Genomic DNA, 12,652 nt, shown 5'->3' on the forward strand with positions numbered 1-12,652 from the left:
GGACAGAGTCAGACTTCATAAGGACTGGCCTGCCCAAGTCAGTAGTACAACTTTAACTAATGCAATCTAACAGGCAAAATGCTCATGTAAATTCTTACTTTAAGTGTGTCAAGCACGCCTCGATTCTTAAAGGTTTGGTAAAGCCTCTTCCTCAGCTCATCTGGGGATAAAGCCTCCAAGGGAAGAGAGGGTCAATCAACGAATACTAGCTTGCAGGTTTTTCTTGTTGAAGGCAAAAACCTAATACTCTGTAAAGAGACTAACATTTATATGGTGTTTACAGCACTGATATATAGGGATTCGGGTTGAAATGACCTGCTTAGTAACCAATGGTCTGCTTTCCAGAAAAACGGTTAGCAGGTGGGGAGGACGAAGTGTGATGGCGAGGAAGCGTAAGAATGGCACTGTTAATATCAGAGATTCGTCTCCTGAGTATACACATTCATTCGAGGTGTACATACCTACGTCTCCTGATTACAAACCAAGTAATCTCCAAGCTCTTCAAGCTCTCTTGAGAACCTTGATGATCTCTAAATGGAGTCAGTCGACAGAAGTGAACGCTCTGAAGTTGAGCCAGTCCAGTGTGTAGTGGGCCTGCCTATCACGACAGGTGTGGTAGAGTCTTCCACCGTTTGACCTGAGAGTCTTACCAGAGATGATTTTGGACCGGTAGGGGTGAGATTTTTGGAAAGAGTGGGATCCTGCTTTTTGGCCGACCCATACGTTGTGTCAAGTTGTGGAGAGGACAAACTGAGAGTGCTTACATCTGTGAACGTTTTGATAAGTGGAATTGGGGTTGTTCTGAAGGGATTTTTGGGATGGGGAGAGTATTTTAGAAATTTGTAGGGCTCTTTTTTTTTCTCAGAAGTACTGAGTTAGGTAGGAGGATTTAGAATTGTGGAACTAATATTGTAAACCATGATTGACCAAACACTCCAGCACAGTAGGTGGCAGCATGCATTTTAAACATTTGTTTGCAATACGCCATTATGTCGAAAAAGAAGAAGAAGATGTCCTCTCCAAGTGCCAACAGTTTGAATTTAACGAACTGGCAATGTTATTGTTTAGTTCCAGTCGCACATTTATGACCTTCATATTCTGTCTTTGAAATTAGAGCTAAATACAGATAAATTAATCAACTAATATATAGTATTAAATATAAATACACAAAGTTAAAAACTAGTTTCAAATGTTGAAAATGTTTCACTTGTTGCAAATGTATTTCGGTGGTCGATTGCACCTTTTCACGTCGTCATCAAAAAGTGACGGTATTCCCCGGAAATAAGGACAGTTTCATTATTTTTTTTGCAGGTAAACAAACGTTTGTTTTATAAAATTAAAACTATTGCTTCACATGTACATTTTGGAACTAAACATCTATCTGTAAATTAAGACTTTTTCAGTTTGCTTCAATATGTTTATCTTGGTGATAATAATGCATTTGCAAGCGTGCTGGCTATATAGCTACCTAACGTTAGTTACGTAACGTAGTTAGCTATATAACGTTAGCTAGCTAACCAATTTACATCACAAGTTACAGAAATAGCCAATGTATATTCCTGTTCACACAGAACTGCGTTGATTGCTGGAAAGAAACATGTCTGGCAGTTTCTATTACGTCATGGTTGGTCATCATGACAACCCAGTCTTTGAAATGGAGTTCTTGCCTGCTGGTAAAGCTGAGTCAAAGGTATGTATCTTTACGGTATTCTCAATATAATATATACTCAGCAAAAAAAGAAATGTCTTCTCACTGTCAACTGCCTCTCACTGTCAACTGTTACCCCACTCTTCCACCAAGGCACCCTCACCCTCTGATCCAACAGGTCCCAGATGTGCTCTCAATGGGATTGAGATCTGGGCTCTTCGCTGGCCATGGCAGAACACTGACATTTCTCTTGCAGGAAATCACACACAGAATGAGCAGTATGGCTGGTGGCATGCTGGAGGGTCATGTCAGGACGAGCCTGCAGGAAAGGTACCACATAAGGGAGGACGATGTCTTCCCTGTAACGCACAGAGTTAAGATTGCCCGACACACTGCCCTAGACCAGGACGGACCCTCCACCTCCAAATCAATACCGCTCCAGAGTACAGGCCTCAGTGTAACGCTCATTCCTTCGACGATAAATGTGAATCCGACCATCACCACTGGTGAGACAAAACCGTGACTCGTCAGTGAAGAGCACTTTTTGCCAATCCTGCCTGGTCCAGCGACGGTGGGGTCCAGCGACGGTGGGTTTGTGCCCATAGGTGACGTTGCCAGTGATGTCTGGTGAAGACCTGCCTTTACAACAGGCCTACAAGCCACCAGTCCAGCCTCTCTCAGCCTATTTCAGACAGTCTGAGCACTGATGGAGGGATTATGCATTCCTGGTGTAACTCTGGCAGTTGTTGTTGCCAACCTGTACGTGTCCCGCAGGTGTGATGTTCGGATATACCGATCCTGTGCAGGTGTTGTTACACATGGTCTGCAACTGCGAGGATGATCAGATATCTGTCCTGTCTCCCTGTAGCGCTGTTTTAGGCTTCTCACAGTATGGACATAGCAATGTATTTCCCTGGCCACATCTGCAGTCTTCATGTATCCTTGCAGCATGCCTAAGGCACGTTCAAGCAGATGAGCAGGGACCCTGGGTATCTTTTTGTGCTTTTCAGAGTCAGTAGGAAGGTCTCTTTAGTGTCCTAAGTTTTCATAACTGACCTTAATTGCCTACTGTTAGCTGTTAGTGTCTTAACAACCGTTCCATGTACATTAATTGTTTATGGTTCATTGAACAAGCATGGGAAACAGTGAAGTCATTTTGATTTGTATTAATTATCTTTTAAAGACAGTGTCCTGAAAAAGGGACGTTTCTTTTTTTTCTGAGTTTAGATAGGTCTAAATTGGTAGCTAGCTTCATCACTACATATGTATTGAGATCTCTATCTACATCTAGTCAAAAGAAGAGGTTACTGTAATGCTCACTCAATTACATAGCTTAAAGCAGATCCAGACATTTTTTGGGGGGTCACTGTGTGTTGATCATTTGAAGTAATGTTTGAGAGCAAGTAGAAATATTTTGTGTATTCTTATGCCTTTTTCATAGGGGAATAAACACACTTGATATGTCATTGTTTTATCCATTCTGTCTATATGTCAACAGGATGACCACCGGCATCTGAACCAGTTCATTGCACATGCAGCTCTCGACTTGGTGGATGAAAACATGTGGCTGTCTAACAACATGTACCTGAAGACTGTGGACAAGTTCAATGAGTGGTTTGTCTCTGCGTTTGTCACCGCAGGACATATCCTTTTTTGACTACTACCCAAGACCTACACGTAAGTAAGTAGCACTGTCTGAGGCAGAAGAGCCCATAGGACACAATCTGGCCTTAATGGCCATGTACTCTTATAATCTCCACCTGGCACTGCCAGAAGAAGACTGGCCACCCCTCAGAGCCTGGTTCCTCTCTAGGTTTCTTCATGGGTTCCTGCCTTTCTAGGGAGTTTTTCTAGCCACCATGCTTCTACATCTGCATTACTTAATGTTTGGGGTTTTAGGCTGGGTTTCTGTAAAAGCACTTTGTGACATCAGCTGATTTAAAAAGGGCTTTATAAATACATTTGATTGATTTAACAGGAGCATATCTCCCGTTTCTGTAGCGAGGCAGCTTGATGTACAAGCTCAACCCCTGGACAGGACACTAGTCTATTGCAGGGACATACCCCTAATCCATCTCGTTAATGCTGAGTGCCAAGCAGAGGCATCGGGTCCCATTTTTAGAGTCTTTGGCATGAATTGGCCAGGAATCCAACCTTAGCCAACCTTCCAATCTCAGAGACGAAACTTACCGCGGGGCCAATGAGACCTATATAGCCCTGGAAACGTTGCAACAAAAAAATATGGAATAATGTATTCCTGAAATATGTCTACAATTCAACAAATAGTAATTGTTTCCTTGGCCAAAGGGCCCAGAGAAATATGGGTAGTGTCTGTGTTCCATTTTTTCCCCTTAACCATCTCCATCACATATGAGATTCATCATGCTTCATGATGTACGACAAGAAGATGGAATCAAAAACTTCTTTAATGATGTGTATGATTTATACATTAAGGTGAGTTGCCCTTTTTGTGCAGGTCACATACACCTAACTTAAATTAACATTCTGATGATTGATCATTGTTCAGTAATCTGTGCTCTTTTCCAGTTTGCAATGAATCCTTTTTATGAAACCAATGCTCCAATCCGGTCGACGGCATTTGACAGAAAAGTGCAGTTCCTTGGAAAGAAGCACCTCTTGAGCTAATGAACCAACCTGAGTTCTGCACCTTTTTTGACTTTCTTCATTGTGTTTATCATACACATCATTGGTCTACGATCACCTGGTGGTTGTGTTTTCATAAATTCACTGTATTACTTGCTTTATTCTTACCAACCACAGTATAAAAGATAGCAGTGGGAAGTGTTTTATAATGAATTAATGGCATGTGTGAGTGTCACCAGCATTTTGATAACAGTGACATGGTCTCTGAGGTCTAGTTTGATAATAGTGTCATGGTCTCTGAGGTCTAGTTTGATAATAGTGACATGGTCTCTGAGGTCTAGTTTGATAATAGTGACATGGTCTCTGAGGTCTAGTTTGATAACAGTGTCATGGTCTCTTGAGGTCTAGTTTGATAATAGTGTCATGGTCTCTTGAGGTCTAGTTTGATAATAGTGTCATGGTCTCTGAGGTCTAGTTTGATAGTAGTGACATGGTCTCTGAGGTCTAGTTTGATAACAGTGACATGGTCTCTGAGGTCTAGTTTGATAACAGTGTCATGGTCTCTGAGGTCTAGTTTGATAATAGTGTCATGGTCTCTGAGGTCTAGTTTGATAACAGTGACATGGTCTCTGAGGTCTAGTTTGATAACAGTGACATGGTCTCTTGAGGTCTAGTTTGATAACAGTGTCATGGTCTCTGAGGTCTAGTTTGATAATAGTGTCATGGTCTCTGAGGTCTAGTTTGATAACAGTGACATGGTCTCTGAGGTCTAGTTTGATAACAGTGACATGGTCTCTTGAGGTCTAGTTTGATAACAGTGACATGGTCTCTGAGGTCTAGTTTGATAATAGTGTCATGGTCTCTGAGGTCTAGTTTGATAACAGTCTTGATAATAGTGTCATGACATGGTCTCTGAGGTCTAGTTTGATAATAGTGACATGGTCTCTTGAGGTCTAGTTTGATAATAGTGTCATGGTCTCTGAGGTCTAGTTTGATAACAGTGACATGGTCTCTTGAGGTCTAGTTTGATAACAGTGACATGGTCTCTGAGGTCTAGTTTGATAACAGTGACATGGTCTCTGAGGTCTAGTTTGATAATAGTGACATGGTCTCTTGAGGTCTAGTTTGATAACAGTGACATGGTCTCTTGAGGTCTAGTTTGATAACAGTGACATGGTCTCTGAGGTCTAGTTTGATAACAGTGACATGGTCTCTGAGGTCTAGTTTGATAACAGTGACATGGTCTCTGAGGTCTAGTTTGATAACAGTGTCATGGTCTCTGAGGTCTAGTTTGATAATAGTGACATGGTCTCTGAGGTCTAGTTTGATAACAGTGACATGGTCTCTTGAGGTCTAGTTTGATAACAGTGTCATGGTCTCTTGAGGTCTAGTTTGATAACAGTGACATGGTCTCTGAGGTCTAGTTTGATAATAGTGACATGGTCTGTATGAGCTAGACCTTGAATGAGCTTGGTTAAAACATGTATATTTCATTTCTGATGTTTGTGAAATGTTCTATGTCTTACTGTCCAGATTTTCTCATCAAAACACTTTCCAAATAATTCACTAGCGTGCATGTGTGTGCCTTTGCCATACAAAGTAATGGCAGAACATTTCACTAATCATTAAGCATGTACAAAGACCAGCCGATGCAAACAAACACTCACATTCTGCGTGTAATCGATCCTGTATATATGCAGTAATATTCACCACACCAGAAAACATTTCCCAAATGACTTACTGCTGAAGTCTTAACTCTTAACTGATATCTTTTTCACATTTTACCAAAGTGTTTTTTTCCCTCCCCTGTAACAGTGGAGACTAAAAACAAACATCTTTAGGAAAGATCATTCATTCAAGGACCGTTTTTATTCAAATAGCATTTTTCAGTCAACTTGTGTTCCGGTCATTCTAGACAACACTGCTGTAGCAAAATTATATAAAAACTGAGCGAAGAAAACTGTTCTCAACACACTATTTTGTGAGGATGTACAATACTGTAAAATCAATAAGCAATGATTGTTGAAATCAAATGTTACTATTAAAACTATACTCGTGTGTGTAAGAAAATGACATCTCCATAAATGTAAAGAAAATACATGTTAGATTAATTAAGATGCCCATAGAAACAAAAACAATGGACAGGTACATACATTAAACATGGTTTATCATATCCACCACCATGACCAAATTCATAATGTATCACCCATCTGTTAATTACAATTAGCCAGGTTATCAGAACACTGAGATTCTGGAATGGTAAGAACAAGGTTATGTACTACCTTATTGGTAGAGAGCAGAATGTCATGCAGCATAAGAACTCTGCTTTATTCTTTGCATATTTACAATTTCAGCTCATCCTGTGCAAGTGTTGAACATTGTGTCCATTGCATAATGATAACTCATTCATTACGGTACGTTGTGCAGATATCGCAAGGCCAGCAAATTCAGCTACCAGCACCAATAATATTATAGAGTAAGAAATGATAAACCTTAATTTCTGCTTAGATTTCCCACTCTCTGTACTATAAAGTAGTGATGCTAGATTAGTGCTTTAACTTTTTCAAATGAAGACTGCATAAATTACTCTGCTTTGTATAAACATTTGTTGTAATAAATATTCATATATTATGTTTGGATTTTTTATTTTATTTTTACCCAATCCCATTTAACTCAATTGATGATTAAAAGTGACTTGCTTCTACTGTATCACATTTGGGAAGGGATTATATTTACATACGGTCTGCAATATGTTTTGAATGGAATCAATTATGATACTTTCACTGGTAAGGCCGCTCATCTCAACCTTGGTTTCAGTCACAGTGTAAGAAAACCTTTCTACAAAAAAAGGAACTTCTTTCTGGCTGTGTAATATGAACAGGAAGCGATGCTTTGTGAATGTATTTCTGGCAACCACATTGATGGCATAATATAATGTGATATTTTAAGACAATATATATAATTCAAAGATTGCACAGATTTAAATTATAATGCATTTCTTGGTGGAATCTGACAAAAATACTCTTCTTCAAGTACCCGCTTTACATTCAATGAGTCCCAAGACCAACAAACCCATTGGATTATCATCCACGGACACTAGCCAGTGCTTGCTTACTGTACTTGTGAGCATGAGTGTTAATAAATACGCCTGTGTGTCCTCCTAGCTCCAGTTCTTTATAGGTTGTAGCCCCAGTGCTTGACTTGGGCAGGAATACTGGCACCTCAAAATGTTCTACTGCTTGGGCTCCTGTTCCTCTTATAGAATATTAGTTCAAAAGTATTGTGGAGCTCCTGCACCTAAATATAAACAGTACCGGCACCCAAAATTAATACTGGCACCTCTTTCAGTCCAAGTCAAGCACTGGGCAAGACCTACACCTTGTCAACAGCAGGAAGTGCTGGAGCGGGGCTTTCTGTGGAGGTTGACTGTGTCCGTGGGGATGAGGTGGTCTGCCCTCTCCTCCATGGCCAGCACTCTCCGCACTGCCTCCTCAAAGGCTATGGTTACGTTGGTGGAATCCTTGGCACTGGTCTCATAGTAAGGGTGATTGCCATTTTCCCGACACCATTGTTGGGCATCTTCAGCAGAAACCTGCCGTTCCGACACATCCACCTTGTTCCCCAGCACCACGAAGGGGAACTTCTCAGGCTCCTTGACATCGGCGTAGTAGATGAACTCCTTCTTCCAGTTGGCCAGGTTGTGGAAGCTCTGGTTGTCATCCACGCTGAATGTGAGCAGACAGCAGTCAGACCCGCGGTAGAAGGGAGTCCTGAGGCTGCGGAAACGCTCCTGTCCGGCCGTGTCCCAGATCTGCATGGTGACCAGACGACCGTCCACCTCCAGGTCCTTGTTGAGGAACTCCACTCCGATGGTGTGGAAGAGGTGCGTGTCAAACTTGTTGGTGACGTAGCGGTTCATGAGGGAGCTCTTCCCCACTCCTCCGTCTCCCAGCAGGATGACTTTCAGCAGGGATGACTTGTTGGCCATGGCTCTTAACAAAACGTGGTCTCTTCCTCTGGAAAATAGGACCTAGGGGACAGGATGTAATGTGTAACTAACAACTGTCGCACAATAACCTTCAGGTTTTTCAAATCTGTTTTGTTTCACCTATTTAAAAATGTTTAAAAAAAGGTATTTTTAGGAGCCAGATTTACCTTTACTACTCAGTGTAGATATTCTGAAACCTAAGAAAATCACTTGAATGTTAGCACTTTATCTTACAGTGACATTCACAGCAAATTAACCTCCCACACAAACAGGAAGAAGGGGACTTACCCGTGAATTATTGAAGCCTCCAGTTGGCCAGGATCATGTGCTATAGACATTAGCTGCTTGGTCACATGTGTCTATGTTTCGTGTCGGTCATTATCTTAACCGTGGTCAACATTCAACCAGCTGGAACGAAATAGCAAACAAATGTGTTGACTGAACCTGCAAACATACTATATACAGTACAGTGACTACAACAGCTGTCTGTAACCAGCCTTTTACAAAACAGCTGCCGATACATAAACTGTCAAGTCATAGCTATCTAACAAGTTACATTTATCAAGCAATGTTATCTAGAATATAATAGGAACAAATGCCTATTACCCGAGAAATAATGTTTGAAACTTAGGGTGGATAGCTAGCTATAAGAAATAAGGCAAACATACGCCCGCAAAACAGTGTGAAGTTGGATGACAGTCGATATTTAGCTACCTAGCTGATTTAGCTAGCGTTGTTACTACCAAACGTAGATGCCACATTTTCTTATCCTAATGACTAGCTATCAACCCTACTGAAAACGATTAAGCCCGCTAGCTAAACCATAAGACACTGATAATGGGACTTAATTAATTCATTTACCGTTGCCAAGTTTTGAAGAACACATACAACGACTGTGATGGTTTATAGCCTCTTCTTTGTTGTTGTAGCTGTCCCCCTAGGATGGTCTTCAATAGCAGTTAGCTAGGCTAGCAGCTTCTGGCTCGAACAACATCTGATAACATTAGCCTCTGTTTCCACTCATGTGACCTAAGAAGTCTCGAAATGTTCTCGAGTCACATCACTCAGTTTGAATTGCAGATTATTTATGATATAATGAATTATAAACAAATACAGCTATACTGTTAGCTATTTACTGGCTAAAATGTAGTCATCTCCCAGTATTCAATCCAACCTCCAACAGAGACCACGTCTTATTCTTACAGAAAAAGCCACCAGAGGACGACAAAACACACGGTAGATAGTACCAAACCAGAAACCACACGGTAGATAGTACCAAACCAGAAACCACACGGTAGATAGTACCAAACCAGAAACCACACGGTAGATAGTACCAAACCAGAAACCACACGGTAGATAGTACCAAACCAGAAACCACACGGTAGATAGTACCAAACCAGAAACCACACGGTAGATAGTACCAAACCAGAAACCACACGGTAGATAGTACCAAACCAGAAACCACACGGTAGATAGTACCAAACCAGAAACCACACGGTAGATAGTACCAAACCAGAAACCACACGGTAGATAGTATCAAACCAGAAACCACACGGTAGATAGTACCAAACCAGAAACCACACGGTAGATAGTACCAAACCAGAAACCACACGGTAGATAGTACCAAACCAGAAACCACACGGTAGATAGTACCAAACCAGAAACCACACGGTAGATAGTACCAAACCAGAAACCACACGGTAGATAGTACCAAACCAGAAACCACACGGTAGATAGTACCAAACCAGAAACCACACGGTAGATAGTACCAAACCAGAAACCACACGGTAGATAGTATCAAACCAGAAACCACACGGTAGATAGTACCAAACCAGAAACCACACGGTAGATAGTACCAAACCAGAAACCACACGGTAGATAGTACCAAACCAGAAACCACACGGTAGATAGTACCAAACCAGAAACCACACGGTAGATAGTATCAAACCAGAAACCACACGGTAGATAGTACCAAACCAGAAACCACACGGTAGATAGTACCAAACCAGAAACCACACGGTAGATAGTACCAAACCAGAAACCACACGGTAGATAGTACCAAACCAGAAACCACACGGTAGATAGTACCAAACCAGAAACCACACGGTAGATAGTACCAAACCAGAAACCACACGGTAGATAGTACCAAACCAGAAACCACACGGTAGATAGTACCAAACCAGAAACCACACGGTAGATAGTACCAAACCAGAAACCACACGGTAGATAGTACCAAACCAGAAACCACACGGTAGATAGTACCAAACCAGAAACCACACGGTAGATAGTACCAAACCAGAAACCACACGGTAGATAGTACCAAACCAGAAACCACACGGTAGATAGTACCAAACCAGAAACCACACGGTAGATAGTACCAAACCAGAAACCACACGGTAGATAGTACCAAACCAGAAACCACACGGTAGATAGTATCAAACCAGAAACCACACGGTAGATAGTACCAAACCAGAAACCACACGGTAGATAGTACCAAACCAGAAACCACACGGTAGATAGTACCAAACCAGAAACCACACGGTAGATAGTACCAAACCAGAAACCACACGGTAGATAGTATCAAACCAGAAACCACACGGTAGATAGTACCAAACCAGAAACCACACGGTAGATAGTACCAAACCAGAAACCACACGGTAGATAGTACCAAACCAGAAACCACACGGTAGATAGTACCAAACCAGAAACCACACGGTAGATAGTACCAAACCAGAAACCACACGGTACGGTAGATAGTACCAAACCAGAAACCACACGGTAGATAGTACCAAACCAGAAACCACACGGTGTAAACCAGAAACCACACGGTAGATAGTACCAAACCAGAAACCACACGGTAGATAGTACCAAACCAGAAACCACACGGTAGATAGTACCAAACCAGAAACCACACGGTAGATAGTACCAAACCAGAAACCACACGGTAGATAGTACCAAACCAGAAAAATAATCACATGTATTTATAATGCCCTTTTTACATCAGCTGATGTCACAAAGTGCTGTACAGAAACCCAGCCTAAAACCCCAAATAGCAAGCAATGCAGATGTAGAAGCACGGTGGCTAGGAAAAACTCCCTAGAAAGGCTGGAACCTAGAAAGAAACCTAGAGAGGAACCAGGCTCTGAGGGGTGGCCAGTCCTCTTCTGGCTGGCACGGGTGGAGATAATAACAGAACATGACCAAAATGTTCAAATGTTCATAGATGACCAGCAGGGTCAGATAATAATAATCGCAGTGGTTATAGAGGGTGTAACAGGTCAGCACCTCAGGAGTAAATGTCAGTTGGCTTTTCATAGCCGATCATTCAGAGTTAGAGACAGCAGGTGCGGTAGAGAGTCCATAACAGTAGGTCCGGGACAAGGTAGCACGTCCAGTGAACAGGTCAGGGTTCCATAGCCGCAGGCACAAAAGTTGATACTGGAGCAGCAGCATGACCAGGTGGACTGGGGACAGCAAGGAGTCATCAGGCCATGTAGTCCTGAGGCATCCTTTTTTGAAAATTTTCCTCTGATTTGCCATCCAAAGGGTCCCAGCTATAACATGTAGCGTTGTTTTGTTAGATAAAATCCTTCTTTATATCCCAAAAAGTCAGTTTAGTTGGCACCATCGATTTGAGTAATCCACTCGTTCAACATGCAGAGAAAGGAATCCAAAAATCTACCCCTGAACATTGTTAAAACAAGTCAATATAAGTTTCTATTGACTCCTCAGATACCCTAAAATGTAATCAAACTATAATATATGAATTTCCAATAGTGAGTCCCTGTAGTACAACTCATTATTCTTACTCATATAGGACCAGTCCAGAGACCACACGGTAGGACCAGACCAGACCACATGTTAGGACCAGACCAGACACCACACGGTAGGACCAGACCAGACATCACACGGTAGGGGACCAGACACCACACAGTAGGACCAGACTAGACACCACATGGTAGGACAAGACCAGGCACCACACGGTAGGTCCAGACACCACAAGGTAGAACAGGTCCAGACACCACACGATAGGACCAGACACCACATGGTAGGACCAGACCAGAAACCACACGCAGGACCAGACCAGACACCACACGGTAGAACCAGACCAGACACCACACGGGAGGACCAGACCAGACACCACACGGTGGGACCAGACCAGACACCACACGGTGGGATCAGACCAGACACCATACGGTAGGACCAAACACCAAATGGTAGGACCAGACACCACATGGTAGGACCAGACCAGATACCACACGGTGGGACCAGACCAGACACCACGTGGTGGGATCAGACCAGACCCCACACGTAGGACCAGACCAGACACCATGCGGTAGGACCAAACACCAAATGGTAGGACCAGACACCACATGGTAGGACCAGACCAGACACCACATGGTGGGACCAGA

At 42.4% G+C, this 12,652-nt stretch overlaps 2 protein-coding genes across 11 annotated transcripts; one reads left to right on the forward strand and one right to left on the reverse strand.

Annotated features, from left to right (window-relative positions):
- The first annotated feature begins 1,192 nt into the window (after positions 1-1,192).
- Positions 1,193-6,883, forward strand: LOC112242853 (trafficking protein particle complex subunit 2). 9 transcript variants are annotated; one of them, XM_042319970.1, is made up of 7 exons: positions 1,193-1,311; positions 1,572-1,690; positions 3,147-3,291; positions 4,017-4,102; positions 4,196-4,545; positions 4,621-5,119; positions 5,170-6,883. In XM_042319970.1, exons 2-5 carry the CDS (start codon positions 1,598-1,600, stop codon positions 4,292-4,294), a joined length of 423 nt encoding a protein of 140 aa, XP_042175904.1. In that variant the 5' UTR covers positions 1,193-1,311; positions 1,572-1,597; the 3' UTR covers positions 4,295-4,545; positions 4,621-5,119; positions 5,170-6,883. The 9 variants fall into 9 exon arrangements, with proteins under 9 accessions (XP_042175904.1, XP_042175901.1, XP_042175905.1 ...); XM_042319967.1 differs by having other exon boundaries at positions 4,196-5,119; XM_042319971.1 differs by having other exon boundaries at positions 4,196-5,119; positions 5,204-6,883.
- On the reverse strand, positions 6,103-9,445 carry LOC112246494 (ras-related protein Rab-9A). Of its 2 annotated transcripts, XM_024414867.2 has the most exons (4): positions 9,102-9,445; positions 8,529-8,648; positions 8,408-8,437; positions 6,103-8,282 (listed from the first exon to the last, which is right to left on the reverse strand). In XM_024414867.2, the coding sequence occupies exon 4, from the start codon at positions 8,238-8,240 to the stop codon at positions 7,635-7,637; it is 606 nt and encodes a 201-aa protein (XP_024270635.1). In that variant the 5' UTR covers positions 8,241-8,282; positions 8,408-8,437; positions 8,529-8,648; positions 9,102-9,445; the 3' UTR covers positions 6,103-7,634. The 2 variants fall into 2 exon arrangements, with proteins under 2 accessions (XP_024270635.1, XP_024270636.1); XM_024414868.2 differs by lacking the exon at positions 8,408-8,437.
- Positions 9,446-12,652: the final 3,207 nt, after the last annotated feature.

This window comes from Oncorhynchus tshawytscha, linkage group LG03 (genome assembly GCF_018296145.1).
Source record: "Oncorhynchus tshawytscha isolate Ot180627B linkage group LG03, Otsh_v2.0, whole genome shotgun sequence".
Lineage (NCBI taxonomy): Eukaryota > Metazoa > Chordata > Actinopteri > Salmoniformes > Salmonidae > Oncorhynchus > Oncorhynchus tshawytscha.